This window comes from Bos mutus, chromosome 25, assembly GCF_027580195.1.
Source record: "Bos mutus isolate GX-2022 chromosome 25, NWIPB_WYAK_1.1, whole genome shotgun sequence".
Classification (NCBI taxonomy): domain Eukaryota; kingdom Metazoa; phylum Chordata; class Mammalia; order Artiodactyla; family Bovidae; genus Bos; species Bos mutus.
Genome location: NC_091641.1, coordinates 27917585 through 27943555, shown reverse-complemented (window position 1 = coordinate 27943555; position 25971 = coordinate 27917585). Strand labels below are relative to the sequence as shown.

Sequence of the window (25971 nt, the reverse complement as noted above, 5' to 3'; positions counted from 1 at the left end):
TAACAAATAAAAAGATACACACCTTGCTGAGACAGTCTTCGCAGTAAAGTGAGCCCTTTAAACAAACTGGAGGTACCACATTTAGGTGCAAAGAGTTGGTGCATAAGTGAGGCGTGAGCTCCGACTGTGAAACGTGATCTTCCACGTGCCCGGGAGCCCCGCTTGTGAAATCAGAACAGGGGAAATAGCCCGCAGAGGAAGGACAGCCCTGGAGAGCCGGAAACTGATGCAGCTTGTGCACGTTCCCACGGCACGACTGGAAGTGCAGCTTCCCACAACAGGGCAGGTGCTTGCAGGAAGAGAGGTTACTTTCTAGACACATGCTGGGAAAGTCGCTTGCAACGCCGGCCAAGGTGTTCCTAGCTGACGCATTCTGGAGTGGAGGTGCAGACTGGAAAGCAAGCCCTGACCCTACCTGACACGTGATTGTCCTGGTGCTCTGCGAGTCTAACAGGGCGCCCGGGGGAACCAAGCTACCAGCCCCTCCGCCACTGCCACCACCAAAACGCACTGGCGAAGTGGAAGGGTCATTAGTGCAATGGGCACAGCAGCTTACTTTGGGGACAGTTGAAAGCTGTACTTTAGGTTGCTGAAGAGAGTGGATATCTGGAAGTGGGACTGCTGGGAAAAGTTTAGAGCCAGCATGAAGGGGAGATGGTACATCCTTTAGTTCCACAGCAACTTTCTTGTTCTCCATGTAATCTTTCTGAGGAAAGAAAACCAGAACACAAGTTAATTTTTTGAGGCCGGTGACTTGGGGTTACTCACAACTGACTGCATTAAAAACGAACACTGTTCAAACCTTATTTAATTTACATCACTCGATCATAACCACACAAATGGGATGGCAGCTAAAACCAGGAGCGTTCTTCAGTGGGAGGTGAACACTGAAACAGACAACTGAAATTAAGACTGTGTCCTTCCTGACTTTTAAGAGACTGGGGGAGGAGGTCTGTTCACATATTTAACAAGCCTGGTTAACCATCCATGTCTCACTGGCTTCCCTTTGATAACTTCCCCTTGCCTCTCAGTGTCTTCTGCAGACAAAACAGGTGGTATGAAAAACAACAGTCACAACAGTATTCACTAAAGACAGCTTATGAGCAAAGCGCTTTAAGGAAAATACTAAATAGTTCTTGCAGTCAGATCATAGGTGGTTTTATTAAAGCCCTCCAGGAGAGAAGATATCAAACACTATGGATGAGATCGGCCATCTGCCCAAGTGGCCCATCCATGAACAGATCTTTAACATGTTACTAATGACATTTAGCAAACCATGGGACATCATGACCTAAAGCCATAACACCAACAACTATTTTGTAGCCAGTAGAAAGAATTCAAGTAATAAGGAAACCGCCTGGGAAACAGACATGAGAAATAGTCTATCATATGTCTCCAACATAGACACTTGAGGCTGGTCCATTTATTAAGATCATAGCATAGCCCTGGTGTCAGAGACCTGGATTTGAATGTGATACTAAATAGTTTTATGACCTCGGGTAAGTGACTTAACCTAATCTCTCCATGCTTCAATCCTGTCATCCTTCAACTGCGAAGAGAATGTACGTACTACATTTGTGAGAAGGATAAAATGAAACAGTGCACCTCAAGCGCTCAGCAGAGTACCTGGCCACTGAAAGGTGGTGCAGCGGGGTGGGGTAGGGGAGTGTCCAACCAATCAACAGCTTTTATTGGCTGAGTGCAGACACAATTAAGATGAACAGGACGCCCTGATACAGTGACTGAGACACACTCATCCCTTAGAGCATAGAAGGGTCCATCTGGCTGCTAAGATTTCACTCCTTCTGCTGATTTTACACTCACCTGGGAGGGTATATTCATATGAGAGAAATTTGGACTTTCAGTTAAGATTTTTCCTAAAAGGGAGGTAATAGCGATGGTCTGACCAGTCAGAAAGTAGTGTGTTCTACCCTTGTGGTAATTACAATTCAGGCTGGAAATGAACTCATTGGCATTCTGATGGCTTTAGAGCTGGCTCTCGTGGGCAGGGTTACTGTGAGTCGGTCTTCCTGAATGTATTCAATTCGGGGTGCCACTGACAAAATCGAGACTCTGCATCTGGAAAGGTGACAGTGCACTTCTGTGTCGAGTGACTCCTTTAGGCCCCAGATCTGCCACCCTGGACCCCTGCCTGAAGCTGCCAGCTCTCCGTGCAGACTGTCCCTGAACTAAAATACTTCTGAAATAACTTCAGTTACTGATGCCATGCAACAAAGGCAGCTATGTAATGAAAATGTGGAGATGACAGGGAATTGATTTTTTTTTAAAGTCTGTTATCAATACTCATATAAAATCATAGTAAAGTCTCACTTAATTCCCAAGTACAAGAGAAAAAAAACAGATGATAACATGATATAGCAAATGAAGTCAGATAAAGTCAACATCATTATGAAAAGGCAAAAAAGGAAGTCCCAGATATATTTAAACATTCAAGAGAAATCCTGAACAGAAAAAGATCATCAATGAGGTCATACAATCTTGCTGTGATTTTAAGACACAAAATTCAGAAGGCTACAGTAAAATAAAATCGATTTCATACTTTCCTCCCATTTTATCCTAAAATGTGGATTTTTGTCTTTGGAATGTGACTTTAATGAGAAACAAATCTCTCCCAAATTTCAACATCACACCTTTAAAGCATCTAATGTTACTCATTACTACAGGATTTAAAAAACTTTACCCTCATTGAGTCAGGAATTATAATAATGTGCTACATGAAGTAATACAAGCAGGACACAAGGGAAAACTCAGCACAGACTCCAGGGCGAGAGACTGCCCAAGACCAAACGGATCGCTCATCTATTTGCACAAGGAATTTGCTATGTCCTTAGTCTGCACATAGTTACCGTTTGGGGACTAAGTGGCAACGTTTGCTCAGGACGAGAAAAGCAGTTAGAGAATCTCCAAAGCCATGGCTTAGCATCGTTATCTTGTTGAAGCCATCCAACTGTTCTACTGCAGGGGTTCTCAGTTCCGCTTCCTTCCATCATACAGCCATGCGGAGCGGTTCAACATTCTTTCATCTTTCTTTTCTTTCATTCTTCCACCCTGTTAAGAATGAGGTTTCAACGTTATTCACTTGTGTAAGTACAGATTTTATTACTGAAATATAAGACTATAACTATATTTACAGTGCATTGTTTTTGTTTAGTCACTAAGCTGTGTCCAACTTTCGCGAACCCACAGACTGTAGCCTACTGGGCTTCTCTGTTCCTGGGATTTCCTAGGTACGAATACTGGAGTGGGTTGCCTTTTCCTTCTCCAGGGGATCCTTCTGACCCAGGAGTTGAACCTGTGTCTCCTGCATTGCAGGTGGATTCTTTACTTCTGAGCCACAAGGGAAGCACATTTATGGTGCACAGGTCATTTCAAACAGGGCTGATGCAACCAAATCTGGGTGCTTTAACACGGACCAAAGACCGAGTCTTCCAAAGGTGTACCAGTCACTCAGCAGTGCTGCACTCTCCTGATGGAGATACAAGATTTAGCCACTCATATCCATGATTAGCGAGGTGGGAAAGTAAAAATTAGCATAATTGTCTTCCAAGTTTAAAAAAAAATTATGGTGCAATGGCTCCCAGTCAGATCTTAAGGAACAAAAGTAGAACGGCTATCAAAGGATACTGTAAAAGTGAAAAGTGTCAGTCCCTCAGTCCAGCTGGCTCTTTGCAACCCCATGAACTGTAACCTGCCAGACTCCTCAGTCCATTTTTCCAGGCAAGAATACCAGAGTGGGTTGCCATATCCTCTAGGGGATCATCCCGACACAGGGATCAAATCCGGGTCTCCTACATTGGCAGGCAGATGCTTTACCGTCTGAGCCACCAGGAAACCTGGCATCAAAGCATATTAAGCTTACTAAAACTGGTAAACTTGGTTGACTATTTATACTTGAATTCTAACTATATCAATTTGACTTAAAAAAAATTTATCATCTTCCATTCCTTATGTTTCATAACTCTTCAAACAAAAGTGAACTCTGGATGAGCCCTCTTTCCGGCCATGCTTGAGAGAGGTCACCGCATCTTGGACACCTGCATACTCCCTCCTCTTCACTGAGCTGGAGCCAAGGTCCTCCAGCACTGAGTAGACTTTTTCTATATAGTATTTCTTAATTCTTCTTGACTATCCCTCCCTAAGGACACTACTTGGGACAGTAAAAAAGTTAACAGGAGAGAACATGTAATTTGAGTAAAAGAACCACTACATGTCCTCATTCTCAATTATGTAAGATTGTGAAACTGATTTCAGAGCAACTTATCTCACTGTGTCTTTGATATTGAGTATGGAAGGTCCAAATTAACTGACCTCTGTGGACTCTGAATTTGATTCGGCTACAGAACAAATCGAACCAACCTCTCAGTTTGCTTATTATGAAAGTAGAATCTGCTATGCCACCAAAAATCTAACAGACACATCTCAAGTCCCAGATGTGCTGTATCTACTCCAGAGCAACACTCTACAAGTCTTGAAACAGTACAATAAAAGCAGATGCAATCAATAGCAGCCATTGGGCGTGGAGGCAGCCTGCCAGTGATAAGGACGACTGAACCTCATTTCTAAGCCCTCGTCACCAAACCCCAACCACCACCTCCTCTTACTGACAATGGCCATTTTGAGGTCATTAATTTATCTTTCAGAAATTCCTGGGCATATAGAAAAGAATTTCCTTTAGCTCTTTCTCTGGTAAGATTTTCTTATAAAGAGATTTAAACATCCACATAGTAGGGTGAGGGGAGAGAAGTCACTTCTATAGTCACTATAAGCACTATGTCCATATAAGTGCTATGTCTAAGCTATAGGAAAACCAATCACATAAAACGGGGGGAGGCAAACTATGGCCTAAAATTATAGCCCAAACCAGCCCACTGCTTGTATTTAAATGGAATGCGAACTAAGAATATAGTTCACATTTTTTTAATCCTTGGGGAAAAATCAAGAGAATAATTATATTTTGTGACAAAGTTATATGAAATTCAGATTTCAGCGTCTATGAATAGTTTTGAGACACAGCCATGTTTATTTAAGTTCTATGGCTGTGTTTGCACTACAACTGTGGAGTTGATTCTCTGCTATAGAGACTACACAGCCCACAGAGCCAAAAATATTTACAATTTGGCCCTTATGTAGAAACTACAGAACTTCTTCAGTTTTATTTTCTTCCTCTGTCAAATCTGCCATAATTTCTCCCTGTCCACCTCACAGTATTACTGTGGAAAAAAGAAAACCAGATAAAGGACCCACCATCTATTTGTCTTCATTACCATATGGCCTGTGCCAAGCACAGGCTTCTACATAGTATATACTAAGTAAATATTTATTGAATGAGGGAATGAATAAAGCAGATATTCATCTACAAAACCCAGAGCTAATCTGGAGACAGAGATGAAGTTACTGCAGCAATGGTAATAAACTAAGGTACTTGTCCTTTCTATCAAATACAGACACCTCACACCCCCTAACAATCTCCTCTCTAGAGCCTAAGAATTTGGGATATTCATGATACACACAACTTCGACATGCTCTCTCAAGTTTATTCAAGGCGAATTCTAACTAACGCGAAGCTAACTAATGCATTTTTCTTTAAGATCATTTATTTCCTCATTCACCAAACATTTACTTAGTAGCTGCTATGTAGTAGGCTTGTGCTTGGCACAAGGGATACAATGATGGAAACACCAGAAAATGCAATCCATTTATGTCATCTTTTTTCCCACAGTAAATGTGTGTGAAAGCCAAGGGAGAAATCGGCCACGTTTTTAATGAGGAGGAAAAAGAGGCTTGCTTTCCTGGTGGCTCAGCAGTAAAGAATCTGCATGCCAATGTAGGAGACACTGGTTTGATACCTGGGTCAGAAGATGCCCTGAAGAAGGAAACGGCAACCCACTGCTGTGTTCTTGCCTGGGAAATACCATGGAGAGAGAAGCCTGGCTATAGTCCATGGGGTCACAAAAGAGTCAGACACAACTTACTGTCTGAACAACAAACAGAAGCTTAATGAAGTTTTGGAATTTGCCCAAAATCACACAATTATTAATAGAAAACGGACAGAACCAGGCTTATCCACTTCTTCCCACACAACCAAGGTACCTTTGGTATCATCCAATGCAAGCAAAAGAAAGTAAAATATATTAGTACAAATGTGCACCCAGAAATTTTCCTAAATGCTCCTGGGAATGATAAGTAATTTGGTCATAGCAACTTGGTGGTCATAGCAACTTGGTGGTCAGAGCAACTTCTGTTTCGTCATTTGAGTGAGCGTCTCACTCCTGCCATTATCTCTCAGTCTTCAAGGAATTCAGATAGTGCTTAAGAGCAGACTGTGACATCAGGCTGTCCTCCTATTACTCCCCAATTCTGTTGCTTCCCATCTGTGCAGATCTGGACAACGTACAACAAGTTCTCTGAACCTCAGCTCCCAGGTGTAAAATAGGCCTGATAACAGCAGCACCTTCATAGGATTAAACCACACCAACGAAGTAGAAAACTTAGCAATGGCCTTCTCTCCACACCTAGTCTAGTCCTCAACACCCGGTATTACCCATCCCATCCCTGAGTTTTTCTGTTGCTTTTCACAGCTCTTCTTTCTAAAATTATCTTATTTGCTTGCTTTTATTATGTCTCCCTCACTTAAATATAAACTCCAGGGTAGCATTTACTTATGGATCATGGGTGGGTTTTTTTTTATTCATTATTGTATCTCCTGCACCTAGGTCACGGTCTGGCACACATCAGTAATTCTTGAATGAAGAGTTTAATAAGCGTCTAGGACGACAATTTAGGCTTCAACTTCTCTGTATGAAAAACAGAATATTTATACTCAGAGATGTTGGAAAGTGCAAACGATGTAACTGGAAAGCTCTAGGTAGTATCAGAAAGGTGCCACGGAAATTAAAAAGTGTGTCACAGTGCCACAATACAATCTGTGCAGTGACTCAACCCTAAGACAACTCAGTGCTCTAGGTCAAGCCAAAGGCTGCACTCTAGGGAGTGTTGATAGACCGAGGAGGGTGCAAAACGTTAGAGGTGGTTGCAAAAACACTAGCCCTTCTCTTCCTGTCTTAAATTTCCAACAGTACACACTCCTCTAGAAAGGCTCCTCTCCACACCTGGAAGGGCCCTCAAGGGAGAAATGAGACAAACTGTAGTCAGGGAGCCAAACACCCCCAAAGGGCAGCAGCAACGCTGCAATGACAGTCGTGAACTGAGCAGAAAGGGAGGCAACTCGAGCCTCTGTTGGGGGCCTGACGGGTGGGTCCCATGGCTTCTCAACAGTCTAGCCAACCTCCCCCACCCCCGCTGGCAATAGGCAGAAGGAAGGGACACACTCCCGCGTTCCAGCCTGGTGCCCAGAAAATGAAGCGCGTCGGGAACAAGTTCCCAGCGTTGCCAGCAAACTCACCTCTGCCGCCGGCCCCACCTCCGCTCACATTCCGGCCCCGCCGCCTTCCCCCCGCCCCCCCAGGCCCTTTGTTTTGATTCCCGACTCCGCAGCTCCCGCCGCCGCCGCCAAGCGCACCCTCCACTTCCGCTTCCGCACCGCGCCTCCCCTGTCGCAAAACCGACGCCCTTCTCTCCTCATGGCTCCGCCCCTTCCTCCGCCCCTCCCCCGCCGCCGCGTCCTCCCCGCGCGGGGCGTGCTGGGAACCCCGGGGGGGGCGGGGCCTCGCGGCCCTGCAGCCTCGTCAGGCTCAGTCCCCTCCCGATAAACCTCTAAATAGGGACCTTCCCGGGGGGCTACCTCGGCTTTTTTGGCGAAAGCCCCCAGTTTATGGAGGCCTTGATCCTGGCTTATGGTTGTGGCGTGGAACGGAACCTCAAAGAGGGGAATTAGGGTGCTAGTGAGGCGGAACCCCGGGAAAAAACCTGCCAACCGGGATTTGATACCATTCAGCCCTTTAGGTCTTTTGAGGGAAGGCGGTTTAAGAGGGATTTCGAAGAAAAACCCGATCGTTTGGCATTTTTTTCTCTTACTCGCTCTTGTCACGTGATGGTCCTATTAAAAAAAAGAAAAACTAAACTAAATGACGCCTGTTTGTTATAGCATCCTTCATCTAGTGCAACCTAGTGGCGAGCGGAAAAAAATAAAAATAACTGCCAACTGGGCTTCCCGCGAGGTCCTTCGGGCCGGCAGGGCTCCTCGGGAAATTGTGATCCGGCTGGCAAAAATAAAGCCTGTTCGAAGACTAGGCTGGATTGTGTCACCAACAATTAAGAGGTCCTCGTGACTTATAAAAAAAAAAAAAAAAAGATTTTTTTAAAGTCCTGGTCCAAAGCTCGTTACAAATGAATACTTTTCCAGGGACCGGTTGGGCGAGCAAAAGGAGATTTATAATTGCAAAATCCTTGTGAAGCCAGGAACAGCTTATGTTTTAGTGGCTAGATTTGCCATGTTTGGGGTTTTTTTTTGGGGGGTGTTTTGGGTTTTTTTGGCTGCACATTCTTCACTTTTATTTGAAATTATAAATTTTTTTACGTAGGCAAAACAGACATTTCTTAAACTGCCAGCTGTTCACTATTTCCTGTTGCAAATTAGAAAAACAAAGCACATATTTAGATTTAGACATAGTTTAGGATGCAGTAGTCGAATGCAGTGTAAAAGTTTATTTCTGAAGTTTGCTAAGAAACAGGTTAACCTTGCAAAGGGATCAGTAGGTAAAAATGGCCAAAAGAGAACTTTTTTCTCTCTTTAGTATGTAATGTGAGGCAACCTCATTAGGCAATCCACATTAAGTGGGGGAGATTTCAGGGGAAGCTAATACATCCTTGTAGGCTTTTTTTTGTAGACAGGCATTGTGGAGGGCAAGATCAAACACGTAGCTGAAGAACCCTTTGTACCGGTAGTCCATCTTCCAGAAGGCCGATGACAAGTTCACACATCAGCTGCCTGCTCAGGTATTTATTACCGCTGAGTAATTCTTCATTGTGTCTGTGTGTGGGGCACATTCTCCAAGTGGGAATTAGGACAGATGAAAAACAACCCTGTTTCTAGCGTTTTTTTCCGAGTACCAAAAATTCACTTCTCAAAGAGGTATTTTTTTCCCTCCTTTTCATTCTTTCTAGTGTCTCCGAATACAGATAATATTAACTAAAAATATAAAAGGAAGCAAAATAATTGTGAAATTTTTAATTGCTAAAGAAAAAAAAAGGTTTAGCTGTAAAATAAAGAGTAGACACATGTCTGACATTGCCAGAGCTGTGCCTGGTGTAACAGGTAAATAAAATACAGTAAATAAAAACAAACCAATCATACTAAATGGAAGGCTAATGAAAAGGTTGAATTACAAATAGTTTTTAAAGATATGCTTCTTTATTATTTCCTATAGAAAATTAGCCTAAACTACACTTGCCCTTAGAAACACAATTATGCATCAACATGTAATTTGATGCTTGTGAAAGGGTGTGTTTTTTTTTTAACATTTTTCTTAAGATATGTTTTCTAGAGATAGCCTCTGTGAATCTATTTCTTTGCTGGGCAAATTCTTAAGATTACCTCTCAGTTACCTGCCCTGTCCATATTATAATCTTTATGAAACCAAGACTAAGATTTGTTTTTGTGCAATTCAAATGGCTGTTACATTCCATCCAGCTCCTAAATTAATCTAGCTGCCACAAAAGGCGTTTCTTCTCCAGCTACTTCCGTGTTATGGTTAGTGTTTTGAAATGATAAATTATGGTGGAAGGATTTAAGCAAGAGAAACCCAGCTTTCTGCTCATTAATATCTGAACGCTCCAAGGAAAACAAATTGAACAAAGAGAACAAAGTTTTTAAGTACACCAAAATTTCCCTTTCATTTTTTTCAAGGTTTTACCCAATAACAAACCCGTTTACCTAAACATATTCCTGAGAGAAGTTTAATGATAATCATTTCAATGTCTTCTTCCTTTTATTTTTAATGGAAAAATGAAGAAAATTGAGAACCCAGTAGTTTAAATGATAATGTCGTTTAGTCAGTACTGATCAGCTCATCAATGTGTGTTTCAGTTTATGTAAACTGGTGGGGCAGCGTTGCAGCTGATTATTCTCTCCCAGAATCCTCACAGAATGGTGAGGTTCTGGCAAGGCCAGCGCAAAAGTGACAAGAGGATGCAAATCATTTATTAGCATCTGCGGCCAGGATGGATATTTCCTAAAAGACATTCTGATACCTTCCTTAACCCTGTTGATGTAGGTGGTAGATCCCTTTTGTGTCTCTGAGCTTCTTTCAGGAACTAGCAAGGAGTCAAAGAAGAATTAGGGCTTTTCTGGTGCCTCAGAGGTAAAAGAATCTGCCTGCAATGCAGGAGACCCTAAGACACAGGTTCCATCGGAAAAGGCCACCTACTCCAGTATTCTTGCCTGGAGAATCCCATGGACAGAGGAGCCTGGTGGGCTACAGCCCATAGGGTCGCTAAGGAGGTGGAAGTGACTGAGTGATTAAACAACAACAAAGAGGAATTCAAGGCCATTCTTAACCATGGCGGGGACACAGGAGGGATTCCATGTCTGGTTGGAGGCCTCAAAGTAGCTAAGATCTCTCTGCCTCCAGTATCATGACAAAGAACACTGATTAGGAGTCAAACATACCCAGCTTTACAGCCTGATTTGTTTACTAATTGTGAGACCTTGGGCAATGCATTTAAACTTCCTACACTTTTGCTTTCTCATCTTTAAAATGAAGACAATAAAAGTTCTTTCCTGTGGTTCTCATCATCTGGATCTCAGCTTCATTGTAACCTGGTATAGTGGCTTTCCCTGACATTCTATCTGAAGGGACCTCTCCCAGCCCCTTTCTATTACATGACTTTGCTTTATTCATAGCACTAATTAGCATCTGAAATTATTTCACATTTTCTGTTTGCTGATTTAGTGTCCTTTCTTAATACTACAAGCCCTTTCAAGACAGGTGTCTTGTCTGACATTTATTGTGCTATAAGTGAGTGCTCAGTAAAAATTTATAAACCTACTTGGTGAACAAGTAGGACTGCTGTGAAACCCACATCAAGAAATTAGTATTATGCCTGACACAGACAGTGGTGGTTTAGTCACAAAGTGGTGTCTGTCGCTTGCCACCCATGGACTGTAGCCCATCAGGCTTCTCTGCCCATTGGGTTTCCCAGGCAAGAGTACTGGAACAGGTTGCCATTTCCTTCTCCAAGGGATCTTCCCCACCCAGGAATCGAACCTGGGTCTCCTGCATTGCAGACAGATTCTTTACTGAGCTACCAGGGACCAGTAAAAAAAAAAAATCATGATCACTACCTACATTTTTTGTTGTTTGGTTGCTCAGTTGTGTCCGACTCTTTGCCACCCCGTGAACTGCAGAATGCCAGACTTTCCTGTCCTTCACTATCTCCCAGAGTTTGCTCAACCTCATGTCCATTAAGTCGATAGTGCTCTCCAACCATCTCATCCTCTGTTGCCCCCTTCTACTCCTGCATAGATTGTACTTAACTATGTGCTGAGGCCACTGTCCTAAACCTTTTACAAATGCTAAGTGAATTCATTTCATCTCTGCATAATCCTAGAGGTAAATCCTATCACAAATCCCATTTTATAGATGAGGAAAGTAAATCACAGAGAGTTAACTTGCCCTAACCAAATCAGTCAATCCTAAAGGAAATCAGTCCTGAATATTCACTGGAAGGACTGATGCTGAAGCTGAAGCTTCAATACTTTGGCCACCTGATGTGAAGAACTGACTTATTGGAAAAGACCCTTATGCTGGAAAAGACTGAAGGCAGTAGGAGAAGGGGACGACAGAGGATGAGATGGTTGGATGGCATCACCGACTAAACGGACATGAGTTTGAGTAAACTCTGCGAGTTGGTGATGGACAGGAAGCCTGGCGTGCTGCAGTCCATGGGATCGCAAAGAATCCATCATGACTGAGCGACTGAACTGACTGAACTTGCTCAAGATCATACAGCTACTAAGGGGCAGAGCTAGGATTCAAGGCCAGGCCCCAAAACAAATTTCTATAAAGGAGCTTTGCTGCCTTTTCAGAAGATAATGATGTCGAAATTTTTATATTGGTTGTCAAGTTCTGGGAAGGACCTGGGACACTGCTTACTCTAAGGAGACGTAGATCTTTGTTCTTCTATCTGCTTCGGAGGAAATCCAAGAACAGGAAAACGCAATCGGGGTGAAGGGCAGGGAGTCATATTTTCTTGAAGTGGCCCGCAAGTCCAAGCCCGTTCCCCGCGGTGTCTAGGGAGCAGCCCGCAGCCTCCAAGCCCAGCCAGAACCCTGGCAGCAGCAGGAGCCTCCCAGAACCCCTCCCGCCAGCCCGCCTAGGGCCGCCGCGTGGCCGCGCCGCGCCCGGGACCTGGGAAAAAAGTTTCCAAAAGGCGCTGCTCGGCGCTGATTGGCCGCGGGGGACGCGGTCCCGGGGAGCGGCAGCCAATGGACGACGCCGGCCGCGGGCGCGGGGGCGGGGGCGGCGGCCAGAGGCCCGGGGCTGCACCGCCCCCCGCCGCAGCCGCCCGAGCCGCCGCCGCTGGTCCGCAGAGCCCGAGCCGGTAAGTGCGGAGCTGCGGCCCCCGGGGCAGGGGTTGCTCGGAGGCTGCCATCGCCGTCGTCCTCATCATCGCCACGGCCGCGGGGAAACTCTTCTGCCCGCCCGACGCCCGCCGCGCTCTCGGGACCCCCGGCCGCGGCGGTGCAGGGAACTTGGCGCGCCCTTCACTTGGGCGTCGCTTCCCGGGCGCTGGGCTCGAAAAATCGCCCTTCTCCGGAGCCTCCCTTCCTAACTTAGTGCCTTCCCACCCTTGTGTCCTGCGCGCCCGGCTCCTCACCCTTTCGCCAACTTTCTTTCTCTTTCTGCGCTCGCCTCTCTCCGACCCCGCTGCCCTCCCCTCCCTGCTTGACTTCCTTGGCCCTTCTGCCCTGCTCGTCCCGGGTCCCCGGAGCCCGGTTGCTCTGCCCTGTTCCCTTCCATCCCCCGGCACCCCGACATCCTTCCTAGAGTCCTCTGGTCTCCCTTCTCGCTCAGTTTCTGCCCCGCAGCCCTCGCCCTTTCCTCCTGCTGCCCCCACCTCCCTCTCCGTCCTCGTAGCCCCCCGCCGTCCCCATGCTCGCCCACGTCCCCACCCCACTGCCACCCTCGGCGGAGGCCTCTTTCCAAAAACCTCCCCTCTACTTGGCACTCCCCTCCCTTTGGGAACGTGTTTGGAACGGTCTTGTTCCCTCCGCCTTTCTCAGATCTCTGCTGCAGGACGGTTCAGATTTCCCCTGACAGCACTTTGGGGAAGGGTTGGATAAAGGATGAAAACGCTTCTAGAGCTTGAATGCGGTGACTGGGCTTACCTGCCTCTCTGAGGTCATAGGAAACCCCTCTGGACACTGCTTTTTTGGGGGACCCTAAGATTATCTTCTCCAGTCCTCTCAAGTTCACTGTCTCCTGAGGGCTTGACCTTCCCTTATTTCTTGGTCCAGGTTTTGTACCTGGTGTGACCCTCTCTACTTGTAGGTCCCTTTAAATTCCTTTCTAAAGAAATGGCCTATGCAGCCTGTGCTGTACAGAAATTTCAGATTTTCTCTGTGAGTTTTGTTGATGTATTCTAGGAAAGGATGGCATTGTAGGATGTGTGTGTGTGTGTGTGTGTGTGTGTGAGCGAGTCGCTTGTGTATGCTGCGTGCTAAGTCGCTTTGGTTGTGTCCACATCTTTGCGACCTGATGAACTATAGCCTACCAGGCTCCTCCATCCATGGAATTCTCCAGGCAAGAATACTGGAGTGGGTTGCCATTTCCTTCTCCAGGGGATTTTCCCAACCCAGGATCCACCCCAACCGGGTCTCCCACATTGCAGGCAGATTCTTTACCATCTGTGCCACCAGGGAAGCATAGGATGTGGGTAGGGTCCTTTGAACTTGGCTCAGACAGTAATGTGTCTGTCTGCAATGCGGGAGACCTGGGTTCGATCCCTGGGTCGTAGTCCTGGGACTCTCAGAGCCACCTGTTATTTAATCTCTGACCCGTCCTGACCCCGACCCCCACCCCCCGCCGGCCTCCACCATGCGTATTTCGCCACTTTTGAAACTTAAATTTTTCCTCTTGGTGTGTCTTTTGTGTCAGATTAGATGCAAATGATCCATGCTCCTAAAGTGTCAGAGGCCTCTGGTTGGTGTGTTCTATCCCATTTTGGATAATAGTTTCTTAACTTGCCTTATTCTGTTAGGATGTTATTTTTGTTTCCGGAGTGTGTTCCTTTGCTTTAGAACGTGTGAGGCCAGAGAGATTGCACTCCCTTTGCTCACAAGATAATTCCCAACAGGACCGTGCTGGTAGACAGAAAGTTTGTGTCTGCAGTTGGTACAATGTTTGCAGCTAGTCCTGATGTAGGTGCTCTGGGTCTGCCGCGCTCAGCAGCACCTAGTACTTAGTGGGTGTTGGGAAATCTTTGGAAAAGAATGGAGGAGAATGCACCACTGTAGGAAAAGCTCCCTCCCTGGCATCTTGGTTCAGTAGCATAAAATTCTCCCTGGACAGTAGCTTTCTGGATTTTTTGTTGTTGTTCACATTTAAGCTCCTTAAGATTTCAAAAGCAATATATGCTTATTGTAAAAAACATTTATTGTAGCAGGTGTCAGGAACAAGTTCTCATCTTATCGGCTGCCTTACTCCCATTCTGGTACCTCCTTCCAGACCCTTTTCTGTTTATGTACACAGCGGAAGCTACATTTGCAAACAAAAATGGCACTTTTTTTCTTTCTTTTTTTACACTTTAAACTTTTTATTTTGTATTGGGGTACAGCCAAGTAACAGCATTGTGGTAGTCTCAGGTACACAGCGAAGGGACTCAGCTATACATATACATGTGTCCATTCTCCCCAAAGCCCCCTCTTATCCAGGCTGCCACATAGCATTGAGCAGAGTTCCATGTGCTACACACTAGAAAAATGGCACTTTCTTAACATGAACTTTCTTCCGTATCATTACTCTTAATTCTTAGCTGCACAGTTTTCTGATCAGTCTTCAGTTAAGTTTCTCCAGCTCCCCCTCATCATTACATCAGTGATGGTGTACACCCTTGAGCATTTGTCCTTGCATGCCTGCTGAGGTGTTTTTTTGTGGGTAGATCATTTCAGACTTTGAAAGCACCGAGACAGAAGTCAGACTTGCTGACTCTTGACTGATTTTGCCCCAGTGATGTCACTTATGCAAAATGTAAAGCCTGCGTCATAAAGTGGAAGCTGTGGGAGCCTGTGCTGGCCTTTGGCAGCCGCTTTCTCCCCCTCTCCCCTGTGTTTTGATTGGGAAGGAGTGTGGTTGGGGTGGAGAAGTTAATCCCTGATGGTTTGCAGGTGTGGATTGCCCCTGACCAGCTGTGCTGGCTTTCTTCACTCAGAGGAGAGCTGAGAAAGACTGCTTTGTCTTTTCTAGAGTTTTGAAATCAAAGGTGTGTATCTCAAGTGTGTTTTCAGACTTTCCTAATAAGTGTGATCATGGAAAACATGCCAAAAAAAAAAAAAAAGCTTGCTGAAACGCTTTTGTAAGAGTAATAGATCTAAGTTATTCAAAACAGAAAATAAATACCTCTGAGACCACTAGATCCCAGTTTGTGCTTGTATGTTGTAGTACATACACTGGAGGTGCCCAGCAGGTTTGCCCACAGAGCTACTGGGACAGGATGCAGCAGGATGGTGTATTGAGAATGCAAGTTCACAAGTTCAATCCCTTGACACAGATGCAATAAATGCATGCAGTATCCAGCTTGAAGATAGTGTGTATAAAGTTGTGGATGCTATGACTATGCACTGACACCTGTCTGTCACAGTGCCTTTTAAAAGACCGCTTGGCCCAAAAACTGAATCTGACTTCTATACAGTCTATCGGCAACCCCAAAGAGACCTTGAATTTGAATTCAAAGTCTCCCTTGCGCTTGGGTCTGGTTTGCCTCTCTCACTCCTTTGCATCTATGGAGATGGCCAAGACAGGTAATGTTTCTGCTCCAGCTTCCCAAGAAGCCCAGTGACTGCCTTAGCAATCCCTGGGTCAGGAAGACGGCCTGGAGGAGGGCATGGCAACCCACTCCAGTATTCTTGCCTGGAGAATCCCATGGAACAGAGGAGCCTGGTGGGCTACAGTCCATAGGATCAGAAAGAGTTAGACACAACTGAAGTGACTTAGCACGTGCACACACACACACACACACACACACGCTGTCTCTCTCTATCTCTTTCCAGCATCTTCGAGGTAAACAGAAAGGATCCAGTTGTTTGGAAATGACATATTAAATGCCTAGCACTCCACAAACAGAAGGTGATGATAAACTTGTAATGCTGGGAAAGGGGAACCTTTGCCAGTCATCCTGCCTGCTGTCTGTGGCAGACAAGAATGCACATTAGAACTTTTCTGAGATATTTTCAAGTGGAAAAAAGGAAAGGTTTAGATTTTTAAGTGTGGTGTTTCATAAGAGAGTGAAGTTGAGCTGTTATTTCTTTCCTCTTAGCCTTGAGCATCGTCTTCTTCTTCCCTAAAGGGTGTTTTTAAAATGCAGGGGTTGTAATTAGAGCCACAGTGGAAGCACCTCCTAAAAAAGCTCAGTTTCATTTATTTACTGAGGCTTAAATTCTAAGCCTCACTGGCCATGATAACAGTACCCTTTTCTGAAACTCATCTTTGGTAAGGCTGCAGGATGAAGGTTACTAAAACTCCAGTAACTGTTCTGAATATTCCTTATCATGAAAACCTGGGAAGTGGGTAGTTTCCAACATGACACCCTGTCCTTCAGCCCCTTGCCATCAATGAGATGCCACTCGGGTGCTGAGCGAGAAAGGTTTTTCCCCATCCTATTAAGTCCCTTTCTCGGCCATTTGGCTAAGATCAGGTGTGTATGGTGGCTGCCCAGGTGGCATAGTGGTAAAGAATCTGCCTGCTGTTACAGAAGACACAGGAGACAGAATCGATCGCTGGGTCAGGAAGATCTCCTGGAGAAGGAACTGGGAAACCACTCAGTATTCTTGACTGGAGAATCACAGAGGAGCCTGGTGGGGCCATAGTCCATGGGGTTGCAAAGAGTCAGACATGACTGAGTGACTGAGCATGCAGATACACATTAAGTATCCTAGGGATTTATAAAAACTAGCCTTCAGAGGGTCTCTTGCTTCTTTTCCTTAATCTCACATCCCCTTCCAGTGAGTGGTCAATCTTTATGTTCCCCTGTGTTCTTTCCTTCCACAAGCATTTATTGAATGCCTGTTATATGCCAGACACTGTTCATGGCATTGGGAATTTAGGGGGAAAAAAAAATGATGGTGAGGATCCCTGTGTTCAAAACTGATATTCCAGTTGTTGCTGTTCAGTTGCTCAGTTGTGTCCAACTCTTTGCAAACCCCATGAACTGTGGTATGCCAGGCTTCCCTGTCCTTCACCATCTCCTGGAGCTTTTTCAAACTTACGTCCATTGAGTCGGTAGTGCCATCCGACCATCTCATCCTCTGTCGTCCCCTTCTTCTCCCGCCTTCAGTCTTTCCCAGCATCAGGGTCTTTCCTAATGAGTCAGCTCTTTGCATCAGGTGGCCAAAATATTGGAGCTTCAGCATCAGTCCTTCCAATGAATATTCAGGACTGATTTCCTTTAGGATTGACCGGTTTGATCTCCTTGCAGTCCAAGGGACTCCTCTCCAACACCACAGTTGAAAAGCATCAATTCTTTGGCGCTCAGCCTTCTTTATAGTCCAACTCTCACATATGTATGTGACTATTGGAAAAACCATAGCTTTGACTAGATGGACCTCTGTTGGCAAAGTAATGTTTCTGCTTTTTAATATGCTATCTAGGTTTGTCATAGCTTTTCTTCCAAGAAGCGTCTTTTAATTTCATGTCTGCAGTCACCATCTGCAGTGATTTTGGAGCCCAAGAAAATAAAGTCTGTCATTGTTTCCATTGTTTCCCTTCTATTTTCCATGAAGTGATGGGACCTGATGCCATGATCTGCATTTTCTGAATGTTGAGTTTTAAGCCAACTTTTTCAGATAAAACAGAAACACAACTCATAAAGTGATGAAATAAAATGAAGCAGGGATTAATGTGGCAGTGAAGGGCTGGAGGAGGTATTTGGTGGGATCTTCAGAGAAGGTCTCTCTAGGGAAGACGGTTCAGCTGAGGTCTGAATGGCAAGAAGGGACTCTGCGGGCAGAGATCTGAAAGAGGAGCATTCCAGGCAGAGAGAACAGCCAGTGCAAAGGCCCTGAGGTGGGAGCATGCTTGGTATGTTCAAGGAACAGAAAGAAGGCAGTGGGACTACAGCATAAGCAGGTGAGGGGCAGGGCTGTAGGAAATGTTTAGAGAAGTAGGCGGGGACTCATGATGATGAACTTGAACATGAGCTTTTTCCAAGCAGCAGGAAAAGTCAGTGTACATTCATTGTTCCTGGTTCCTGACTTTCTCACCCTCCTGTATGCAGAGTTCCCGATGCCGTGAGGTTGAGACTGTCCACACAGTCATCGATGGCCACACGGCACTCAGTCACAATTGCGTGGGCTCTGGGCTCTGAACACTGTAGACATTTGTCTGGTGACCTCATGCTAGATGCGCTCTGGGCTCATTAGAGCTTGTGGCTTGAGCAGGGATTACCAGAATTAGGTTTGCCCTTACCTGTCACCGTGGTAATTACTATTATCTACACTCTAGGTGCTCTTATCCTTTCTACTTTCAGCAAACAAGATCGTTCACTCCAAACATTCATTAGGCCTCTCTGGTAGCAGAAATCCAGGCCTAACTGGTCCAGCCAAGAAAGGAAGTTGATTACCCCTCCTCACCTTCAGTCAGGGATGACTGGACCCAGGTGTCCACCTCTTGGCCCTGCTTTCTTGTTTTGGCTTCATTCTCAGGCAGCCTTCTCCCTTGTGATAGAGAGATGACCGCCACAAACCCTGATGGAAAGAGAGTTTCTTCTCTACTCCACCCCCCTCGGATCCCGGCTTTACAGAGATATAATCGACATATCACATGGTATAAGTTTAAGGTGTAGCACACGGTGGTTTGAGACATGTATATATTGTGAAATTATCATTATAGTAAGGTTAGTTACACCTTCAGAGAGTTTCTTTCTTGATAGCTCTTTGAAAGGCCTGGGCCTGAACGCTTACTGTCTCAGTTTGGGTTAGGTCTACCCCTGAGCCAATCATTGGCTCAGCTTGGGTTAGGCCCACCTCTGATCCAGTCATTGGCTTAACTTGAGTTAGGCTGATCCTTGTCACTGGTTCAACTTGGGTTAGACCCACCCTTGTCGCTGGGCTCAGCTTTGGGATAGGTGCACCTCTGAGCCTGTAACTGACGCTGGAGGCGTGAGTAGTCACATGCCATCTCCTAGGTACAGTGGCTGATGACAAGTCCACCTGAGCCCCATGGAAAGAGTATAGAGTTGGTTCCTCCAAGAGAACATTGGGGTGCTATTACAAAAAGATAGAAGAAGGGATGCCGGACTGAGGGATAAAATCAAGTTAACTTTCTACTCCCTCTAGCTTCTCTGCTTTGATCAAGCTTTCAGAGAAACTCTGTTCCCCAGAAGGGAGTGGGTGGGGACATGGCATGTTTTTTCTGAATCAGGGAAGGGTGAGAAATTTGAAGGGAGAGATGTGAAGACAGGTCCTAACAGATGTAGAGTTGTCAGTAAGTGCTTTACTCAGATGTAGGTATCGTTGTTCAGTTTCTACCAGGGACCCACTTGGTTGGTGATCGTGTCCATGTCAAAACTGACTTATTTAGCGGAATGATTTGTATTTTTTACCTAGATATTTGGCTTGTTAGTTATGTCTTGCAGAGTTGGGGGTTGTGTTCCTTCTTTTTTCCCCAAAGACAGAACTGTGAGCTATCTTGAAGGGAAGAAGGGACTTTGGAGCAATCTCATTTGAATTCCTAATAACCTTTTGACAAACTCAGAGTCTTAAACAAATTGAGAAAATAAGCTATTAACATTGAGAAACGCTATCAGCAAGGAGTCCGAGGACTGAGAACTGTTAATAGGAATCTGTTCCTGACCTCTGTCCTGGATAGCTCAGCATCCTCAGAACCTGTCACCACTACCCTCTGTTGTTCAGTCGCTAAAGTCGAGTTCAGCTGTTTGTGACTCCACGGACTGTATCACGCCAGGCTTCTCTGTCCTTTACTATCTCCCAGAGTTTGCCCAAACTCATGTCCATTGAGTCAGTGATGCCATCCAGCCACCTCATCCTCTGCTGCCTGCCCCCTTCTCCTCCTGCCTTCAGTCTTTCCCAGCATCAGGGTCTTTTCCAATGAGTCGGCTCTTCGCATCAGGTGGCCAAAGTATTGGAGCTTCAGCTTCAGTCATTCCAGTGAATATTCACGGTTGATTTCCTTTAGGATTGACTGATTTGATCTCCTTGCTGTCCAAGGGACTCTGTCTAATTCGTCTCCTTTCTTCTCACACCCAGTTCTCCAAGATCCTGTCTACTTCCTCTTCCTCACCTCCCAGTCACTCCTCCACCCCCTCTATCCCTCCTCCTGGTGTTGAAACCATTCTTGCTTACATCACCAGTGACCAACATTTCACCAAGTCTCGTGGGTGGATATTTTCCAGAGCTCATCTTACTAGCCTCTCTCTCGCATCTCAGATACCATGGAACATTCATTCCCCATTTTCCCCTTGAAACTGTCTCCTCCAGTATAGTCACTTTCCTGGTTCTCATCTCTCTCACTTGTTTCTCCTGTCTCCTTCCATCACCGTTTCTTTCCTTGCTCAGCTTTCAGATACTGGCACGCCTCAGAGTTCCATAAATAATCCTCAGTTGATTCTTCGATGGTTCAGTCACAAGAAAAAAGGGAAGATCCAGCTCCAAACTCATGACTCTTAGATTTGTGTTGTTAGCCCGGACTTCACCCCGAGTTTCAGATCCGGTGTCACATCTTGATGGATCACAGGCAAATCCAACTAAAAGTGTCCGAAGCTGGTGTCAAGTATCCCCTCACCCTGCAGACTTCCCTTCTGACATTCTCCTTCTGTGATGATGGAGATGGTAGAAGCACCGGGTTGTCTAAGTTAGAACCCCTAAGCTGCCCTGCTTTCCCCTTCCCTCCAATGTAATAAAATCAGCAAATCCTGGTATATGTATCCATCCTTGGAATGTAACATATTGTAATATAATGTAATGAATGTAATGTAAATAATGAACTGTAGTTTGTCTAGGTTTAGTTAATTTTTTGGCAATTTTTTTTTTTTTGCTGCAATTAATCCAACATAAAGTTCAGGAATTTCCCCCCCACTCTATTAAAGATCAGCTGTTTAACTAGATGTGGGTAATAGCTTTAAAACTTTCTCTCCTAGACATTATGCACCAAGAGGAGTGAACTCTTCCCCCCATTTCCACAATGGCGGACTCGGGCAAGACCTTCAGCTCCGAGGAGGAAGAGGCCAACTATTGGAAAGACCTGGCTATGACCTACAAGCAGAGGTCAGTTCTCCCAAGTTCACCTGCCTCACAGTGATGGCAGCGAACATTTACTTTGGGCCTTCTGTGTGCCAAGCCCTGTGAAGAACTGAACATACATCATCTCAATTAAATCTCCATGGTGGCCCGTGGAGAAACCATTCTCACCCCATTTTACAAATGGGGGACTGAATCTCAGTGACAGCAAGTAACTTGTCTAAGGGCACACAGCCGGGGTGGGGTTGGGGGGGGCAGGGGCAGCAGAGCTGGGATTTGAACCCCGGAGCCTAGAGGGTCCTAAGCAAAAGGCTGTGCCACTCCCAAGCTTATTTTCTGGCAGAGTTTTTTGTTTGTTTCTTTGTTGTTGTTGTTGTTTTTAAGTGTAAACAGTTTCTTTTTATTGTCTTTTTATTGTTGCTATTTTGTAACAGGCAAAATTATTTAGGTCAATACATTTTTAAGGACTTTCTCATGTTCTGATTCTTGCCAAACACCTTAGTTCCTCCAAAGTTATACTATTCAAGATAAGTAAGCTATGAAAAACTTAACATTCAGACTCTTTTTATCTTAGGTATTGGCATATCCCAATGATCTGTACCACTCTATTAATAGGGTGTGACAGCTTGGGAATGAATATGATTTGAAGTTAACACATTTTTAGAGAGTATCAAATTGTGGCAGTGTTTTATCAACTCTCAGATGCCTTATCTGGTCAGCCCTCAGGTGTGTGGGAGAGAACTTCTCCCTGTAGCTAGCTGTCTAGGTTGTTACAAGTTTTTTAGTTTGAAACCAGTGTTTCCCTGTCCCTATCTGGGAGCTGTGGGTGTGTGCGTAACATTGTTTCTTCTGTCGTTTCTCATGGATTCTTGTAATCTGCTCAGGCAGGTCTTATTCCAGCTCCTCTGAGGCTCCTCTGATGTCTTTATTCTTAGTTTGATTTAAAGTGAAAGTGAAGTCCCTCAATCTTGTCCAACTCTTTGGGACCCATGGACTGTAGCCCATCAGGCTCCTTCATCCATGGGATTTTCCAGGCAAGGATACTGGAGTAGGTTGCCATTTCCTTCTCCAGGGGAATCTTCCTGACCCAGGGATCGAACCGAGGTCTCCTGCTTTGCAGGCAGACGCTTTACCGTCTGAGCCACCAGGGAAGGGCTTGTTAAATTAAAAAAAAAAAAAAAAAAAAAAGCCTTGAATTTTAAGGGTTGAGAAGCCAGAATCGGGTATTTGGGATATGGAGCAGGGACCCTAGATAGTGGTATGGTAAATGAACCTTTGTATTATGTCCAGTTTCTGCTTGTAAATAACTCTGCAGAGAGTATACAGTCTGAAGTATATTTACTATACATTGGGTTCCAGAAACTACACGTTGAATGAATGACTGGACGGTGCATTGGTTAAGAAAGGGCTGTGGAGTCGGGCACACCTGGGGGCAGCTCCACGCCCTGTTTCTGACTTGTTTGACCTTGAGACGTGCGTGTGTGTGTGTGTTCAGTTGCTTCAGTTGTATCCACCTCTTTGTGAGTCTATGGACTGTGGCCCGCCAGGCTCCTCTGTCCATGAGATTCTCCAGGTAAGAATACTGGAGTGGCTTGTCATGCCCTCCTCCAGGGGATCTTCCTGACTCAGGGATCGAACCTTAGGTTCTTAGGTCTCCTGCGTTGGCAGGTAGGTTCTTTACCACTAGTGCCTCCTGGGAGGACCTTGAGACAGATGACCTCATCATCTGTATAATGAGACAGTTCCTGCCTCAAAAGGCAGTTGAATAAAGAGCAGATCCATGTCTAACACTCAGCAACGCATAAGCGCTCAGTGATGAGCTGACATCTGGGAATCCCGCAGGGCAGAGAACACCCAAGAGGAGCTCCGGGAATTCCAGGAGGAAAGCCGGGAATACGAGGCAGAACTGGAGACACAGCTGCAACAAACTGAGAGCAAAAACAGGGACCTGCTGATGGAAAACAACCACCTTCGCATGGAGCTGGAGACCATCAAGGTGAGGGGGTGAGCGGAGACACACCCAGGTGTGTGGGTGGGTGTCCAGCACCCGTGACCAGAGAAGGGAGCCTGTGGGTGTGGCCCCCTCCCACCCCTAGAACTGCGGGCATGTGGGGCACTTGAGCTCCCAGTGCCCCTGTAAGAGACAGAGGATGAGATGGCTGGATGGCATCACTGACTCCCATGGACTTGAGTTTGAGTGAACTCCGGGAGTTGGTGATGGACAGGGAGGCCTGGCGTGCTGCAGTCTACAGGGTCGCAAAGAGTCAGACATGACTGAGCGACTGAACTAAAGAGACAGGTCTCACACGTGTCCCATGGCCATGTTTAGCAATCCCAGAGCACATGTGGAAGGTAGACTTTTCTAGAGTATGGATCATGGCTGGAATTGCTGATTGTTATAAGGCCCAGGGTTATGCTGTCCAGAATGGTAGCTCCTGTAGCCACACATCTCTAGTGGGCGTCAGTGTGAACACAGAGGCTGTAGAATGTCTCCATCATTATGGAAAGTTCTGTTGGACAGAACTCAGGCTCCTCAGCCTCTGTTGACATTTGAAGCCACACGACTCTTTGTTGTCAGGCTGAGTTTTACGTTGCGGGGTGTTCAACGGCATCCCTGGTCTGCACCCACTGGATGCCAGTGGTACCCCCTGCCCCAGGTGGTGACCACAGAGGTATCTGCAGTCATTGCCGAGTACCTGGAGAACCACTGCTCTGAGGGGTAGAGACTGGACACTCTGTATGGGTTACCAGGCGATCACGAAGTGTTACATTGGCCTTAGAGACGGCTCTGGGCTATCACTGCCAGGCAGGGTCACCTGGCCAGCTTTGTAAACCTCAGACAGGGCTGGCCCCACCCCGCCCTGAGAGTTTCGTTCTCAGGAAGTCTGGGTGGGGCCCCAGCAGACCTGCGTGTCTTTTTTTTTCTTTCTTAATTTCTTTCTTTTTTTTTTTTAAACAGAGCTGCTCATATTTATTTTGATGAGCCACCGGGGGGAAAGAGCCAAGGTCCCGCAGTGTGAGCCCAGGGCTAGGTGTGACGCACAGGAAAGAGGTGTGCCCTTTGCCCCTGGAAGGCTCGTGGGGGAGACAAACCTGACGGCCAGAAGCTTTTAGTGAAAAGATGCTCAGACACAGGCAAGAGTGAACGTCAAGTGGACCTTGGGAACCTGGGTTTCCTAGCACACAGGAGAAAGTGGGGCGAGCAGATGGATTGGGGACTGAGGGATGAGGAGTAGCACAGGGAAGACCCCACAGACTTTGGAAGCTGAACGGTGGACTCTGAGCTTTAATGGTGTAGACCACAGAGCCCAGACTGGCCATCCACACAGGTCAGTCTGGCCCGTAGATGTTGTTTGCTTAAGCCTTTGGTGATTTTCACTCAACATTTTATCATGAGAGCTTTCAAGCACACGGTCGGGTTGAAAGACTTTCCCAGCGAACACCTGTATATCCACCACCTGGGCTCTGCCAATGACCTCTGCCACACTTGCTCTTTGTTATCTGTCCATCCATCAGTCTGTCTTCCCAGTGCATTTCAAAGTGAATCACCAACTTCTGTATGCTTCTCTGTAAATATTGCAGTAGGCTGTTAACTAGAGGTGAGGGTTATGGTTCATTCTTTTGATAGTAACATTTATCTCTTTAGTGGTCTTTTAAAAAAATATTTAATATCTGCATTCAGAATTGTGAGGCTTTTTGTAAGAACTTGGATTTCCGGTTTCCTTTGATCGTCCTCTGGTGGCTCCTGCCACCCCAGCCTGGCCTTCGTCCATACCTGCAAAAGGCAGATTGGTTAGAGCAAGGTCACCCCGTCCCAGCTACTGTCCCCCCATCAGCTCTGACGTCAGGGGCTGAGTGTCTTTTGTGGGTTACACCTGGCCCACGTCACTCACTCTGTTAGCAGGCTGACTGCTGCCCTAGGCACTGGGGAACCATGACAGCTTTTACACGGAAGGGGGCTCAGGGTCAGAAGACTGGTGGTTTGAACCATGGTTTGGAGAGGGTAGGAGGACCTGCACAGATGCTGATAAATACGCATGTGCTAAGTAATTAGGCACTTCCAGACCAAGCACTTGAACTGGCAGAAGACTTCTCTGTGAGGTTTATGAGCCACAGGGTGAGGAAGGGGATGACCTCAGAGTGAAGAATGGCCCCCGGCACATATTTCTGTCACCTAAGAGAAAAGTTTTCAACTGAGTCGGACTCCTTGACAACTGGCTTATTCATCACCAGATGAATAAAAAAGCTTGTAAGGGATCCAACAGAGCGTCTATTGATGCCTCCATCAGCTGACAGTTTATTATAATTAGCCCCAGATGAAAGCCCAACAGCTTTTTCATGTCCCCAAGTTCAAAGGACATCATTTGAATCTCTGTGCTGGTGGACAAGCCCGTTCACCGTGTCCTCTGGGAACCCACGTAGGAATTTAGGTTAATGGTCTGGGGTCCTGTACCCTCCTGTTTTCTTCTTTTTGGGGGTGCACCCAGGCCAAGGGTGGGAGCGATCCAAGCCACGCCTGGAAATTCGCCCGAGCCTGGGCCCGCTCGGCCCCTGCTTGTCTTAGCTGAGACGCTTCCTGT

General features: G+C 46.0%; 2 protein-coding genes across 5 annotated transcripts in view; one reads left to right on the top strand and one right to left on the bottom strand.

Annotated features, from left to right (window-relative positions):
• Positions 1-7547, bottom strand: part of MARF1 (meiosis regulator and mRNA stability factor 1) — a 39576-nt gene extending 32029 nt beyond the window's left edge. For 2 of the 3 annotated variants that reach the window (XM_005906332.2, XM_070363019.1), the window contains exons 1-3: positions 7424-7547; positions 2868-3069; positions 23-706 (exon numbers count right to left, since the gene is read on the bottom strand). In XM_005906332.2, coding sequence (XP_005906394.2) covers positions 23-706; positions 2868-3011 — 828 coding nt within the window. In that variant the 5' untranslated portion in view covers positions 3012-3069; positions 7424-7547. The remainder of the gene's footprint in view (positions 1-22; positions 707-2867; positions 3070-7423) is intronic. The other variant, XM_070363020.1, reaches the window with a different exon arrangement.
• Positions 7548-12402: 4855 nt separating this feature from the next.
• NDE1 (nudE neurodevelopment protein 1) overlaps positions 12403-25971 on the top strand; it is a 35252-nt gene continuing 21683 nt past the window's right edge. For both annotated transcript variants that reach the window (XM_070362632.1, XM_070362633.1), the window contains exons 1-3: positions 12403-12522; positions 21292-21418; positions 23234-23387. In XM_070362632.1, coding sequence (XP_070218733.1) covers positions 21336-21418; positions 23234-23387 — 237 coding nt within the window. In that variant the 5' untranslated portion in view covers positions 12403-12522; positions 21292-21335. The remainder of the gene's footprint in view (positions 12523-21291; positions 21419-23233; positions 23388-25971) is intronic.